This window comes from Tupaia chinensis, unplaced genomic scaffold, assembly GCF_000334495.1.
Source record: "Tupaia chinensis unplaced genomic scaffold, TupChi_1.0 Scaffold000185_1, whole genome shotgun sequence".
Classification (NCBI taxonomy): domain Eukaryota; kingdom Metazoa; phylum Chordata; class Mammalia; order Scandentia; family Tupaiidae; genus Tupaia; species Tupaia belangeri.
The window spans coordinates 3199053-3216241 of NW_006159660.1; the positions used below are offsets into that span (position 1 = coordinate 3199053).

Below are 17189 nucleotides of genomic sequence, written 5' to 3' on the forward strand. Positions count from 1 at the left end.
GGTCTCTGGGTTGGGAACCTTCCCATGTGGGATTGCCTCACAGAATGTTGTGTTTTACTGCTGTGCCACTTTTTCCCCGACTCAAGCTATTTTTTTAAAACACTTACACGTGGGGGGTGCCGGCAGGTGGCATGGTAGTTAGGGCCACTGGACTCCCACATGACTGACCGTGGTTTGGGTCCTAGACCTGGCGGCTTGCTTTCTCACTTTCTCTCTCTCCCCTTCTCTAGTCAAATTAAAATAAATAAATAAAGTTAAAATAATTCTTAAGAAAATATATGCATATTCATATGCATGCAAATTCCCTCCCTCTCTCTCTTTTTCTCTCTCAAAAAATAATACTAAAAGGCAGAAAGAATATTTATTGGATATAAGCCTCTGTGGATCTAACCTACCAAAACCAAATCTAATTATTTATTGAATTTACTATGAAATAAAAAGTTTATCAAAATTTCAATCCTAATGAACTCTTTATATTTGCATTTTATGTAGTTATGACTTAATTTATTTACCAAATGTGATGACTCCCTTTCAGATTTGCTATGGAATCATTTATGGAATGGGAGCTAAGTCTTTGGGAGAGCAGATGGGCATTAAAGAAAATGATGCTGCTTGCTATATCGACTCATTCAAATCTAGATACACAGGTAAAGAAGCCTTGGTGCTAATTATCTTCTAGATACTATTCTTTTCAACTATCTTACCATATTATATTGATTTTAACAGATTTATATTAGAGAATTTTTTATGAAAGTATCTGTTAATTGGAAATTTTCATTAGGCATTATTAAGAACAAGTACTATTAAACTTATTGATGATTATTTGATAAGATGTGCATTTTTCATAAAAATAAGGGCAGAGATAGAATAGTAAAATATACCTGATGTATATGCTACTGTGTCATTGTGAATATCCCATAAAATATGGGAATTGACTTGTGCCCAAGGTTTATATAGCTTTAGTTTGAAACAGTAAACCTGTAACTAAATGTACCAGGAGCAATTGCTGTTATGGAACAGTTTGAGTGTCATTGTCTTAAGTTATCTCTCCTTGGGAACAGCAGTTGGAGTAACGGCTATGTCGCTGGACTCCCGTCTAGTCGACCTTGGTTCAAGTCCTGAACCCGGTGACTTAAACTCACAGCGTGCATGTGCTCAAGATTCAGAGAGAAGAATGGAGGAGAAGGGATTGTGGCGTGGCCATCTCCCCGGGGGGTAATTTCTTGCTTTCTGTCACCCTGTCTCTCTCTGTCACTCTGGTGAGCACATGTGCCCTATAGCAAAAACCTCTCAAAGAAAAAAAATTCTCTCTCCTCTTGGCAATTTATATGTGACAAAATTTACTCTTTTCTGGTATAGGATTTTGTGAACTAATCTACATCACAACTAGAATAAAATATAGAAACATCTCTCCATCACTCAAAAAAGTCCTCTTATGCCATTTTATAATCAATCCTGTCTCTTAACCCTGTTGGTGCTAAAGTAACCAGTGCATTGTTGTAAGAAAAATACTATACAGATTTGAAAGGAAAAAGACAGCAGTTTTTATTCACATGTGGCATGATCTTATACCTAGAATAATCTCGTAGATAGTTCTATAAAACCTATTAGAAAAAAATAACTAAATTTAGCAAGATATTGCCATATAAGGTCAATGTATAAAAATTACTTATATTTTGGGACTTGCACAAATACATGGCTGGATGTGCAGAGTCCCAATCTGCCAGCGTAAAAACATGATGTGTGAATGTTCATGGTTGCCCAAAATCCCAAGAGGAGAATGGAGGAGAAAGGATTGTGCTATGGTCATCCCCTCTAGGGAGTATTTTCTCACTTTCCCTCTCTCTTTTTCTCTAGTGAGGGCATGTGCCCTGTAGTCAATTTAAATAAATAAAAATTACTTATATTTCCTTATGCTAACAACAAACAGTGAAGTAAGATACACACACACACACACACACACACACACACACACAATTTTAAATTTACATGGAAATTCAAAGGGACCCGGACTCAAGAATTATATTTTGGGCACAAGTACAATGTTGTGGATTTATATTTCCTGATTTCAAAATTCATAAAATTATAATAATCAAGACAGGCATAAGGATAGATATAGAGAACAGTGGAACACAATAGAGGACTAGAAATAGGCCTGCATATATGGGTAGTTGATTTTCAACAGAATTGCCATGGTAACTTAATGGACGAAAGATGGTCTTTCAGTAATTGGTGCTAGAACTGCATATGGGTATGGGAAAAGTGAACCTCAACTTTTATCTCACGCAATGTACAAAAATTAATTTGATATGGAACATAGACTTAAAAGTAATAGCTAAAATGATAACTCTTTCTAGAAAAAAATAAGAGATCTTTAAGATATTGGGGCAGGCCAAGATTTCTTAGGTTATAATAAAACTGAGTTACCTTAGTAGAAAAATGTTGATAAAAGACATGATTAAGACAAGGTAAAAATAAGCTATAGACTGGGAGAAATTATTTGCAGTATTTATTATCTAACAAAGGACATGTATCCAGAATATATAAAGAACTCTTGCAACTGGATAACCAAAATTAAAACACTGTATCTCTTAGAAACTATTAAATGGAAAAAAATAAAAGAGTGTTCTTCTTTTGCATAAAGTTAAGCAGTTAACCATGTGGCCCTGTAATTCTACTATCAGGTATTTTCCCAAGAAAAATGAAAGCATATGTCCAAAAGAAGTCTCGTACATGAATGTTACTGCAACTTTATTCATAACAGCCAAATACTGAGAACAGGCCACATGCCTATCAACAGGAGAAAGGATAAACACATTTTGGTATCTCTCTACAATAGAATGCTGTTAACCAATGAAAAAGGAATTAAAGGTTGATACTACAATATTGACCATTCTTGAAAAAGTTTTCCCTGGTAACAGAAGGCAGACACAAATGAGACCATATAGTATAATTTACGTTTTATGAAATTCAAGAATACAAAAACTTGGGAACCAGCAGTTAGCGTAATGGCTATGTTGCTGGACTCTCACGTAGTTGACTGAGGTTCACGTCCTGGACCCAGTGGCTTAAAACTCACGCTGGGTGCGTGTGCGTGTGTGCCCAAGATCCAGAGAGGAGAATGGAGGAGAAGGGATTGCGGTGTGACCATCCCCCCTGGGGGGTGATTTCTCGCTTTCTGTCTCTATGTCTCTGTCTGTCTGGAGAGCGCACGCACACTGTAGCGAAAACCTCTCAAAAAAAAAAAAGTACAAAAACTTAGATATTGTAAGTAGATCAGATCTGAGGCTGATAAAGGGGAGCTAAAAAAGGAAATAAAAGGTTTCAGATCTTCTTGTAGCTATAGGGTTGTATATGTTTTCAAAAATATATAAAACTTGATGTGGATGCCTTTTATTATATGTAACTTATACCTCAGGATTGTTTGTTTTTAAAAGTAGGTCTTGCATTTTGAATATCTGAAAGCCTCCCCTACGATTTAGTAAGAGAATCTGTAGAGGCACAACCTCATATTTCAATCTTTTTTCTTTTCTTTTTTTTTCCTTTTCTTTTTTCTTTCTTTTCTTCATCCAGCAATACCACAGTAATTGTTAAAGGGAGGTGATGGGAGCCTGAAAGCTTTCTGAAATTCCTGTCCTAATCGTCAGATATCGCCTACAGCTTCACTTGGCAGGGTTTTCTCCCCTTCCATTCACCCAGTATCTCACCAAGTATCTCTCCTGGGTCCAACACAACAGAAGGCCTCAAAGGAGGGTTTTCCATTGGGAGACGTTAATTTTTATTACTCAGAATAAGCAGAGTGTGAGTAAGCAGAAATCGCACATAATAATAAAAAAGATAGGTCAACAAGGTGTCTGTGTCCTGTTGTATTATGAAGAATGTAGAGAAAGAGAATTCTAGGAGAAAGAATTGAGCTCAGAGACAGAAATGAGCAGTGAGTCTGACTCACGTGGAACGAAGGATTCATCTGTAGATCTGTAACACACAATAATGGGCCTATCCTGAAGGATGAATGCTGGTAGAGGGAATACGAATGCATTCAAATACTCTACTATGTATAATCTTTTTTAATGAAAAAAGTGGGTAACTGTTTTTAGTGAAATATTTAGAACTCATGCATAGCTTTCAGTAAAATCCTTTTTAGATCACAACATAGATGGTAGCAAGAAGCTATTACAGTATTTAAGTCTGGAAGTTAGCAGCTTAAAATATAAAAGAAGATTAACACAGTCAAAGAATAGAAACTTGTGAATATTAGTGTGGGGCAGTCTTAAAACCCTTGAGTAAAAACACTGAAATACCTGCTCTTTTCTGGAATTTAGTTTCATATGTTCGTTAATTTAAAAACGATAAGGTTAGATTATATCATATCTAAAGCTTGTTTTATTTCTAACTTTCTGAGTCTAGGAAAAATGAATGAAAGTTGGTATGCACAGTTTTGATGATGTGATATTAATGTCAAGAATCATTGGGATTAAGGTATATTTCACTGTTTTGAAACCAGTAAATAAAATAAAGGATGGGCCTTGGTTGCAATTATGTATTTCTGTATTTTTCTTTGTAGGGATTAATCATTTCATGAGAGAGACAGTGAAGAATTGTAAAAGAGATGGATTTGTTCAAACCATTTTGGGAAGGCGTAGATATTTGCCAGGAATCAAAGACAACAACCCTTATCATAAAGCTCACGTATGTTGACATTTTTCTATATTTTTAACTTAACACTTAAATGACATATATTTTTTTCAACAGGGACTAAACACTACTTACTAATACCACTTTAAGATCACTAGCTTATTGGGACCAGCAGGTGGCATGTTGGTTGAAGTGCTGGACTCCCACATGGGTGACTGTGGTTTGAGTCCCAGACCTGGAAACTTGCTTTCTCACTTTTCCTCTCTCTCTCTTTCTTTCTATCTCTTTGGTCAAGCTAAAAAATAACAATAATAAATAAATTAAATAAATCATTCTTTCTTTTAAAAGAATGATTTTATTTATTCATTTTTTAAAATTTGACCAGAGAGAGACAGAGAGAGAGAGAAAGAGAGAGAAAGTGAGAAAGCAAGCCACCAGGTCTGGGACTCTAACCGTGGTGGCAGTGTCCAGCACTTTAACCACCATGCCACCTGCTGGTTCAGTAAATAATTCTTTTTTGGGAGAGGTTTTTGCTATAGGGCGTATGCGCTCACCAGACAGAGAGAGACAGAGAGACAGAAAGCGAGAAATCACCCCCCAGGGGGGATGGTCACGCCGCAATCCCTTCTCCTCCATTCTCCTCTCGGGATCTTGGGCACGCATGCATACGTGCCTGGCGTGAGTTTTAAGTCAACGGGTCCGGGACACGAACTGCTATTGACTACGTGGGAGTCCAGTGACATAACCATTACGCTAACTGCTGGTTCCCATCAGTAAATAATTCTTAAAAAAAAAAAATCATCACTAGCTTATTAGCTGGCTCTTCTATATTATAAAGGTCAACCATTGGTTTCATTAAGGAGCTATGAGTGAGTCTGGCAAATATTTGACACAGTTTTAGGGGGATTAACAGAAACATTGGTTTACTTAATATTACCACAATTAAAGATGTTCTGTTTCAGTAAGTCAATTACTTATTAACTTTAGTAATAAATTATAAATAAACTTAATTCTTACATTTGCTAGTTATTTTTTGCTTTAGAACAATACAGTATCAATTTGTCATATCACATCAGTTGCTAACATTCCTCAGAGATTAGCCAGTCATGAGATTATAATTTCTGGTTCATTCTACTTGTTTACTATGTAATATTATATTAACAATGTTATTATGAAACCCAAAATACAGAACAAGGTTATTTTAAAAATCATTTAAAATATTTATTTATGATATTTGCTTAAATTATGATTAAAATCTCTTTCTAAAATCATGGGAACTCTTAAAAAGTATTCTATGTATCTGAGTAGTTAAGCTTCTATTGTAGTCCATATCTTCATTTTTTAACTGGTTATATTTTACCCTTCCCCCATAATCTTGCATGTTAGTACCCTCTACACATTGTATGTAATGAAAATAACAAATCGCTTCACTGCCTAGAGCCCCAAACCTTCTGAGTACTAGTGCTTTTAGAGAACATGGGGGAATAGTTGGCTTTTTGTTACTTCACTCTATGGCCTCCTTATATCCACACACAAATATCAGATAATAATTGGGCTTGCCATATCTCTGAGTAAATGAGGCACTGCTGATATACCCGAAGTCTTCAATTTTGGGAAGAGGTAACCCAAAATTTACATAATACAAATCCTTTCTATTCTCATTTATTTAGACTTAAGGGAAGAGGTAGGACTTTACAACTATTCAAAGTTTTGATTATTGGAATGAGAAAAAGATAATCACAAATGGATAAACTGAGTGAGAATAGGCTAGAAGTCAACTTGCAAGAGTGGAGAGTTTGGGGGTCAGCAAGGTGGTATGGTGGTTAAGGTACTGAATTTCCACATGGCCAACACATGGTTTGAGTCCTGGGCCTGGCAGATTGAAAATCATACTGGGCACAAGTGCATGTGTGCCCAAAATCTCCGGAGGAGAATGGAGAAGGGATTGCAGTGTGGTCATACCGCACCCCCCCCAGGAGTGATTTCTCACTTCCCCTCTTCCTCTCTTTCAACTACACATGTCTAAAAAAAGAAAAGAAAAGGAAATAAAAGAAAAAAAAGAATGGAATGGAGACTTTGAGCTGTCACTAAGGAGTGGATCTTTTTTTTTTTTTTTTTTTTTTAGGGGTTTTTTTTTAGGGGGGGGGCCTTGTCCAGAAAAAAAATAGGGTGTGTGCACTTGCCAGAAAGACAGAGAGAGACAGAGAGACAGAAAGCAAGAAATCACTCCCAGGGGGATGGCCATGTCTCAATCCCTTCTCCTCCATTCTCCTCTTGGGATGTTGGGCATGCATGCACACGTGCCTGGTGTGAGTTTAAGCCACCGGGTCTGGGACTTGAACCATGGTTGACTACATGGGAGTCCAGCGACATAGCTATTATGATAACTGCTGGTCCCCGGAGTGGATCATTTTCTATTGGTTAGATGGAGCCATTTAGAAGCTGGAAGGCCTTTTCTAAAATCTAAAAGGCTGTTAATGGCAGGTGAGAATTTTGGACATGATCTATCAGGAATTGATTATGTTTCTTGAGATTTAGAGCATAAACATTGGAGTATAGCATTACTGATGTAAGTGAATCCTCTAAGTTTCTGAACATAAGGCAAAAGATGTGAACATAAGGCTCTTTCATGCCGAATACTTAGGAATCAAAGTTCTAACTGATTCATTATGTCATTACTGAAAAAAAATATTCCAGCCTTCTGAACAGATTAAATGATCACAATTACAACTTCCACTGTAGGTTTGTTTTGCATGTTTTGAACTCCACATCCATCATATTTGAGTATTCTTTTTTGTCTAGCTTAATTTGCTCAATTGGCTCAAAATTATGTGGACGAGTCATTCACATTGTTTCACGTAGGTGTAACTGTGAATTTACTACAGTTTATCCCTTTTTTTTGTTGCTGGCATTTGGATTCAAGTTTGAAGTTATTGTAGATTTTGTTGATTTGAACATTCTTATCTAGGGTTCTCGGTGCATATATGCATGAATTTGTGTTTGGAAATGACTTAGTTGTAGAATTGTTGCTTCTTTTCATTTTTAGTATATAAAACAATCGATTTTCATGGTGTTGGTAGTGGTTTGTTCTCATTGAGTTCTCATCACTTTGCATCTTTGCCAACACTTGCTATTAAACAAATATAATTTTAGCTATTCTGGTGGGCATAATACAATATTTTATAGTTTTAGTTTGTGTTTCCTCCCAAACTAATGAGTTGAACAGCTTTATGATGTGTTATTAGCCATTTAGGTTTTTTTTTTTTTTTTTGACAGGGTGGGGAGAGGAATGCCTGTTTTAATTTTTTGTTCATTTTCTATTGTGCCTTCTCCCTTTTCCTTTTTAATTTATAGAAGCCTGTTACTGGTTGAATGTGTAGAAAATATTCTCTCTCGCATTTGTCTTGCCTTTTCTGACTCATATGAGTAATTTTAGATAAGAAGAGATTGTTAACTCTGTGTGTATTTTTGAAATTTTTATCGACAACGTATGTGCATTAAAGGGTATAGGGTGCAAACTTAAAATTTCACATAGATAAATGCCCATGTAACCACCAGCAAGACCAGGATACAGAACTTTTCCAGCATCACCGAGGGCTTCTCAATGCTCCCTTCAGATCAGAACTATGGAGATTTGCTTAGAACTGTGGGTTAGTGCCACATGGATTTGGATTTTATTTAAATGCAGTAATACCATGTATGCTCTTAGGTCTGGCCTTTTTTCATTCCAATTTAGATCTGTGATGGTACCACTAATTATGTTTTCATTATGCATCTTTGTAAAAGGTCTTAATATATAGTAAAATTAAATTGTCCTATTTCTTTTTTTAATTAATAATTGCCTTTTTTTGTTCTTTACACTTTCATATAAATTTCAGATTCAGCTTGTCACTTTCTACACAAAATTCTGTTGAGGTTTTTTAAATTGAGATCGCCATGAGTTTATAGGTCAAGATGGGATTAAGGCACATCTTTGCAGATTTGAGCTTTCTAATCCTTGAACCTGATGTATTTGTTCATTTACTTAGGTCTTCAGGTCTTCTCAAGTTCTCTCCATAATCCTGTTTAGTTTTGGGGGAACAATCTTCTGCTTTTTGTTTTAGATTAGTAGTTATGTAATCGAAAAATTTGATGCCATTATATATTTATTTTAAAATTTTTCTTTTCTTATTTACATTTTCTAACCATATGTTACTATTACATGGGAAACTTGTTTCTATTGTCTTTTTGTCTAGAAACCTTACAAATATTATTTACTAATTTCAATAATTTACACAGATGATTTTAAGTAAACTATGTACATAGTTATCATTGCAATAGATTAGTTTTACAACCGAAGGAGGAGTTGTCTGTATATCTGAAATTCAGTCACTATTTAAATAGTAACAGCTACGTTTATGATACATTTATCAGCATTTGACAAACCAGTAGTTACTTTAAAAAATATTTTTAGTATATATTTAATGTACTAGAAATTGGGGTTCTCAGCCCAGAGACAGAGAACTCATGAATCCTCCTCAAGTTACATTGGCCCCTCCCTTGATTAAACCTGTCTTCTAAGACATTTTGGGCAACCAGGAGTGATATTCGTGGGTAAGTTACACCTGGATATTAACCCATACTCTTTTCCCTATTGTCCCAGGATGGTTTTGTTTTATTTTGTTTTTGGTAGAAATTGTTGCCTGTTATGAAGCTTATGATAGCAGAAGCTTCCGGGAAGTTCTAACTTAATATGCAGGGATCCAAGATTTGCATCTTCAGTAGCAGCTAAAGAGTAGCCTCAGCAGCCCACGAGAAGCTCGGACTCATATAATAACTTTCCAGACCTGCTGAGGCTAGACCTTGCACAGGCCAGAGAGGCTACTGGTGTGAGGGATGTGCTTAGGAGATCCCAGCCCACATCACAAAGAATATTACACTCTATTTACAATTAAGAATAGTTTGAGGAATAGAGCCTTTAGAGTGAAGTTGAGAACAGCTAGAACATTAATGATATGTCTTTATGAAATAAAATTATTTAGAATTACTAAACGCATACTAAGTGCAATATAGTTTTGGGGTCCTGAGTGATGCAGATTTCTGAACAAGCAATCTGAGCTCCTTGTAGTTTAGTTTTTTGTCATGTGGCTAGTCTAAAATTTAGAGCCTGGGCATTACAGTTTTTATTTGCAAGATGCAGCCTAACCGTTGATGTCCTGGGTAGCATCTCAGGTCATATTCCATTCTGGCTGCAAATGTGAGCACTGATCCATGGACACGGAAGGCAAGTATGAAGCCGTGATGGCGAACCTGATAGAGTACCTGTCACTGTTTTCTCTAGGCCGAGCGTCAGGCTATCAACACGACAGTCCAAGGATCGGCGGCTGATATCGTCAAAGTAGCTACAGTTAACATTCAGAAGCAATTAGAGACCTTGCGTTCAACCTTCAAATCCCATGGCCATCGGGAGAGCATGCTCCGCAGAGACAAGACAGGTTTGTTTGTGGGCGAGGCCCCTCCTACAGCACGGTGCACACGACTGTGTGAGAAAGGAAGAGGGGAGTAGTATATATTTGTTTCCTAGCAGTTCTCAAATGTTTTGGCCTTACAGTGTCTTAGAAACTATTAAGGATCCCAAAGGGCTTTTGTTTTTACATGGATTTTATCTACTGTATTTACCATGTTAGAGATTAAAACAAGGAATTTAAAATTTACCAAATTTTAAAAGTAGTAATACACCTACCATATTTTGACATAAGTAACATATTTTTAAAGATATCTTTTTAGAGCAAAATTAAATTAGTGGTAGATGCTCCCCCCCCTTTTTTGGAGAGGTTTTTGCTGATAGGGTGTGTGCACTTGCCAGAAAGACAGACAGAAAGCGAGAAATAACCCCCCAGGGGGGATGGCCACACCGCAATCCCTTCTCCAGTGTCCTCTTGGGATCTTGGGCACGTACGCACATGCGTCCAGCATGAATTTAAACCACTGGGTCCGGGATTCAAACTGCAGTCGACTGCATGGGAGTCCAGTGACGTAGCTATTACACTATCTGATGGCCCTGGTAGATGCTTTTATTTTACATTTATGTAAATCTCTTCAATGTCTGGTTGAGAGAGGACAGCTGGACCCCCTTCTCTGCTTCTGCACTCCTGCTGCAACGTCACATGTCCTGCACCTCTGGAAGACCTTCGTCCTGGCTAGGGTGATGCATGTCCTGATGTGTGGGAGACGGATAGGTTTCCCAGTATATAGGAGTTTCAGTTCCACATCCAGGATGGTTGGTCACCTTGGTGCACACTTAGAAGAGAAGGAGATGAACAGGCAAATTATCTTATAATGTTATTATGAAGGTAATTTTGACATTGCAGATTCAGGGATCCTCTGTGGTCCCTGGACTACAAGTTAAAAACATGTTAGTTTTGGGCCAGCAGGTGGTGTGGTGGTTAAGATGCTTGACCTTCACATTGCCCACCTCGCTGTGAGTCCTAGACTTTGTGGGTTAAGAATCACACCAGGCATGTGTGTGTATGTGTGCTCCAAATCCCAGGAGAATGGAGGAGAAAGGACTATGGCATGGCTGTCCCCCTGGGTGGTGATTTCTCACTTTCCTTCTCACTGTCTCTGTCTCTTTTCAGCGAGAATATGTACCCTATGGCAAAAATCTTAAAAAAAAAAAAATAAAGAGGAGCATGTTGATTTTCCCTTTTATGACCTTCAATGTTTTCTTTTTTCTTCTTTTTTTTTTTTTGATTTTCACTATACTATAGGGCGCGTGTGCTCGCCAGACAGACAGAGAGAGAGACATAGAGACAGAAAGTGAGAAATCACCCACCCCCAGGAGGGGTGGTCACTCTGCAATCCCTTCTCCTCCATTCTCCTCCCAGGATCTGGGCCACCCATGAACACGCGCCTGGCGTGAGTTTTAAGCTACCGGGTCCAGGACGCGAACCGTGGTCGACTACGTGGGAGTCCAGTGACATAGCCATTATGCTAACTGCTGGTTCCCAACCTTCAATGTTTTTTGAAGTCTGGGAATATACCGAGTTGACTTTCTTATCACGTGTGTTCCTTTGCCAATATTGCCATCTCTTGTTCTTATTTTCAAAATTTGTTCCCTATATTCTCTCCTTATTGTTTGGTTAAGTTATTTCTTGTTCTAATGAGTATACAGAACTTTTCCTTTTTCCCTTTTGTCCCATGTTCATACTTCTGCTTTAAATACCATTTAAAGAGAGAATATATCATCAGACTTATTTGGGGAATAACACTCTGCTATGAGCTTCGGGGGATTTAGAAGTAAAAGTTGTGAACCTATGTGTAAATTTAAAATCTACTAAGGAAGGGAAGGGAAGATATGATACCTGACTGAAATATTTACACAACTCCTTACACAGAGTTCTGAGTGTCTAAATGAGATAGACAGTAGCAACTTCAAACGTGGGTGAAAGGCACTAGAGATATGTCATCGAGGACTTCGTGGTGTCAGGTTGGAAGTGGGAGTAGGTCAGTGAGCTCACGGAGCTGGGCATGAGAGGTGACTGCATGGGGATGGGAGGATCCTGGCAAGAGGGAAGAGGCTCGTGAACAGAAGGCTGGAAAGCCGGAGCAGCGATGGTCGGTGATGTGTGAGGTAGTGGGGCCTGATGGGGTCAGACTTTGGCCAAGCTGGCGGACAGGCGTGCAGCCTGTGTAGCCCTAGAACGAGACAGCCTGGTTCCAGCTGTCTTTGTTTTCTTACCCCGTGAGAGGCACCTCGGAGCTCTGTGGGCTTCAGACAGTAATAGTTCAAGAACTCTTTCAGGGAAGCACCAGGCACTGAGGGAGAGATGGGACGTGTGCTGGGCCCGAGGATAAGTAGGAGACGTGGCAGGAAGATGACGGACTGCTGATGGGCCCAGGCAAGCAAGTGAAGGCAGCTTTCCTTGAGGTGTTCATGTCTAGCCTATCCAGGTAACCAGTGGGGATCACCTTGCCAGTGGGCCCTGCTAGTTAGCTACTGCTAACTAAATCTAGTCATGTTCTTCACCATTTTGGAGTCACGGGTTCTTTTGAGCATCTACAGAAAGGTATGGATCACCTCCACAGAATAGCATAATGCGTAGACTCCTGCATATAACTTCAACGGAGTCACACCGTCTCTGAGGTCCACATCAGGGCCCGAGGTACAGCTCCTTGTCAGGAGTGTGTGCAATGGTGGGAGGCAGCAGTTCTGTCACTGTGACACTTCTGGCTATAAAGCAGCAGCGAGAGTCCCCCTTGTAGCACATTGCCTACCAGTGTTGGTCCACCTCCCTGGAGCAGAAATCAGGCCCCAAGCCACAGTGGTAGGGGCTCCATGGGAAGAGAAAGTGCTGCTTGCCCATGAGAAATGCATTATTCTAAAGTAGGGCACGTCACACTCCGTTCATGGACTTCTCTCTGAGGGGAAGGTGATGTACTTGAGTTAGTCTGGTGAGTAGGCTAGGTAGCAGCCAGCAAGAAGTTATTTTCCTGATGTGTTCTTTTTGTTTTTATGCCAGAGAGTACATGCATGAGAGAGACAGAGAGAGGGGGGAGAGAAAGAAAGAGAGAGAAAGCACCCCTTAGTAGGGCCTGGTTATGCCCCAAATCCTCTTTCTTCCAACTCTCCTCCCAGCAGGGTCCTGGCCACTCATGTGAGAGTATGTGCCCAGCATGGTTTTTCAAGATGATTGGTCTGAGGACCGAACCTTGTCAGCCCTGCGGGATCTGGCTTCCTCTGTGCAATGCCCCACCTTTCATGTGGGGCCCTCTCAGTCTTATGTGTTTTAATCTCATTATTAAAATTTCCAATTTCTCAAGGTCTCTAAAAGAATTTTCTAACAGCACAGTTACAAGCTGATTGGTTTTGTTACTTTTTCATGGTGTAGGATTGTTACCAAAGAGGAAGCTGCAAGGGATGTTTTGCCCAATCAGAGGAGGCTTCTTTATCCTTCAGCTCCATGATGAACTCTTGTACGAGGTGGCAGAAGAGGATGCTGTCCAGGTATTTTTGCAGTGCTCGTGTCCATTCCACAGGGAGCTGCAACACTGTAGGTCGAGCTGACACTTGTTTTTCCAAATGTGAGACTTTTGAGCCCTATGCTAGCCCCTGGATGACTGTATGAAAGTTATGTCTTTACCAGAGAGAAGAAACTAAGAGTGTTACGTTTCGTACTCATTCTTAAAGAAATTCCTGATGCAGGGATGTTTCTGTCTAGGAGAAGGTTAGATAGGATGTGGAATTCTGCCCGGAGGTTTCTAGGCTGCCAGCATTCTGGCTAAGGCCAGGTGGCGAAGGAGCTTAGACGCTCCTGCTCATCAGTGAAGGGCAGTTTGTGATGCCGGGCTCTTTGTGGTTTAGTGTTTTAAGCACCATTGGATGAAGAGTGCTAGTTTGGTTTAATCACCTTCTCTGTGGGTGGTTGGAAAATAGTCTCGGATCAGCAGAGTTTGCTAACCTTACTGTTTTTTTCCCTGTAGGTAGCTCAGATCGTCAAGAATGAAATGGAAAATGCCATAAAACTTTCTGTGAAACTGAAAGTGAAAGTGAAAATAGGAGCCAGCTGGGCAGAGCTGAGGGACTTCGATGTGTAACTGCAGCTGACTGCATCCTCCAGGGACGCCTCTGCGGGCCTGAAAACAAACTCTCAAGTCCTGATGGATGTAGGATGGTAATTCCACAGTGAGAGTTTCAAAATGCATATCAAGAACTCTCCTCTGCAGCATCAAACATTTGTGTGTGTGTGTGAAGAGGGGTGCGAGGGGAAATACGACGTTCATTGATTTTACTCTTAAAGAGTCTCTATGAACTGGCCTTTTATAACTTCCTGTGGTCGAACAAGTTGGAGACCTATGTTTGAAACATGCACTTAGCACTTTAGGCCTCATCTGTCTGGATTGAACGTGAAGAAAATGGAGTTGCTGCTCAGGACATTTCAGCCCTGCTGAGATTCAGACCTCACGATGTAGACTCCGGAGCCATAGGCAGGGAGGACTGGATTTCACATACACCACACCACCAGGCGTAGGCATTGTGTGTGAATTATTTCCCTTCCGATATAAAAAAAAAATACCAAATAGTAATTTAAAATAGCATTGGCTAATATGTATGAATCCTGTAGAGTGGTAGGACTTGGTATGGATGGAGTTTAGGAATGAATTTTCATGAAATGTTTTTATTCCTTTTCTTTCTTCAGTTCATACAATGAATGTATTTGGGTAACTTATAAAAGAAGTTATAACTCTTCAAGAGATATCCTGTTCTAGGAGATCAGATGTTTTATTGTAATTAAAGGTAATACTGGTAGTGACAAGATGGGTAAGGCACTGGATCCTATATGCTGAACTCCTGGTTTTAGTCCGGGACCCACGGCCTGAAGAACACAATAGGTGTGTGTGCATGCTTGCCCAAAATCCTGAGAGGAGACGGGACTGAGGGGTGGCCCTCCCCCCAGAAAGCTGATTTCCCTCTCTCTTTGTCTCTCTCCAGGGAGTGTATGTGCCCCGTGGCAAAAATCTTAAAAAAGTAAATAAATAAATCAATAAAAGGCAATACTGCTAGAGAAGTCTCACAGTCCCTCAGTGCCTCTGTGTTTGTGACTTGATGAAAATGTACATCCTGAAAAGATTGCACTTTGTAATCCCAGTTGGAGTTGTAGAAACAATCATTTATCTGCTGAAGTAAAATGAATTTAAGAGAAACCTCGTTATTAGATTTTTTGTAGTTTTTTATAGGTCAGTTTTTTTGTTGTTTCTTTTTTCTTTAATGAAAGAGACAGACACCAGGACCACTAACAGAGTCTCACCATTCTATCTACCTACCAGCCTTCCAGCAAGCCAGACCATGGACATACCCAGCGTGCTCAGGTCATCCCAGAGTCTGAACAGTGGCCCTTCCCATATGGTTTGAATATTGTACAGTGGTGCCCTACTGCCTGTGTCCCTATGGTGTGCTTGGGTCCAGTTTTTTGTTTTTTTAAATTGCATTTGGTCTAAAAGTATCAGAAAGCTACTGGTTTTTTTGAAAAGTCATGACACATTTTTGGATAGAAAAAATGTGTCATGACTTTTCTGACAATCTATTTCTTATTTACATATTATATAGCTTGTTCAATGATGTCTGAACATATAGGAAATGTTAATTACATTCTTAATTAACAGAAGAACTCTTTTATGTTTATTAACCAGAATAAAAAGACAGTTGCTTTATAAACAAAGTATAATGCACTATTAGTACTTGGGTATTAGTGCACAAGTGATTCAGTGTTGATGGAGCAGAGTTGGAGAGGTAGGAGGGAAGGTATATTATTATTTCTTGAGTTTTTTCCATATTCATTTGTACCATGTTTATCAAAGACGAAAGCTGTGGTACTGTCAGTATTCTGGTGGTCCCAAGATTCAGCACAAGAGAAATCTCGGTCTATTGACCTGAGAGGGTTCTGTAAATATGAGAGCACATAGGAGTCACTTCTGACTCATTTTCTGTAGCCAGGGCCCTGTACGTGAAATGACTGACAGTTTTTCATCCTTTGTGACCTCATAGTTGGATTGAAAACAACTGTTGTTTTGCATGATCCAGATGTGCATGAATTGATTTCTACTGAGACAGGAGTTAGACCTGCTTAGGGGTAGATAGAGTATGAGCCTCAAAAGGAAATCTGTGTTTTTCTTTTTAAAGAAATCTCTTGTGTTTTTTGTCTATGGTCTGATTAATGTGCAACATACAGTCCTCTTACATGTGCCTATGGAATTTATGACTCCTTGCTAATAAGGCAGGAGAAAGGATTATTGAGCACACGGACAAGGTAAAGACCCAAGATGGGGGTGCGGTCACAGGAGCTAAGTTCTCAAAGCTGGTTGCATTGAGACTCAAAGGAACTGTATCTAAGGGCAGTAATTCCTATTTAGTAGCTGAATTCTAACAAGAAGCACAGAATGCTGTGGTTTGCTGACCCCACAAAGAATAGGGTGATAAATAACTTAGACTACCATATAACTATTTTCTAAAGTCCACTTCCTTATCATAAAGCTAGCCCACTGCTCAGGCTGCTAAATAAAAAACCCTTACCCCCACCCCCTCTTTGGCAACCCATTCAGGCCCCTTCTATTGCACTGGAAGCTTTTCCTCCTTAATAAACTCTGCTTTACTCTCCTCTTCATGTCCATATCTCTAATTCTTCATGAGTGTAGGAGAAGAACCAGCATGGATGCTGGGTCTGATCATCCAGCAGTGCCACGTCACTATTGGTCCTATGGTTTGAACATGGATAATTCCCTCTGAAACACCTGTTGAAATTTCAGTGTCAGTGCAACAGCCTTGTGAGGTAGGGCCTTTAAAAGGTGCTTAGGTCTTTAAGAGGGTGCACACATGTCCTATAGCAAATTAAAAAAATATATAATTGTGTGTGTGTGTGTGTGTGTGTGTGTGTGTGTGTGTGTGTATCAGGTCTCCAGGAGATGGATTAGCTCTCATTAGAGCAATTTTTTTTTTATAAAATTTTTTTTGAGAGGTTTTTGCTATAGGGCGCGTGCACTCGCCAGACAGAGAGAGACATAGAGACAGAAAGTGAGAA

General features: G+C 39.3%; 1 protein-coding gene across 1 annotated transcript in view; it reads left to right on the plus strand.

The window, feature by feature from the left end:
- Positions 1-15119, plus strand: part of POLQ (DNA polymerase theta) — a 105866-nt gene extending 90747 nt beyond the window's left edge. The window contains exons 27-31 of the mRNA XM_027771126.1: positions 536-647; positions 4565-4689; positions 9956-10109; positions 13506-13621; positions 14098-15119. Of these exons, the coding sequence (XP_027626927.1) occupies positions 536-647; positions 4565-4689; positions 9956-10109; positions 13506-13621; positions 14098-14211 (621 nt within the window). The 3' untranslated portion in view covers positions 14212-15119. The remainder of the gene's footprint in view (positions 1-535; positions 648-4564; positions 4690-9955; positions 10110-13505; positions 13622-14097) is intronic.
- Positions 15120-17189: the final 2070 nt, after the last annotated feature.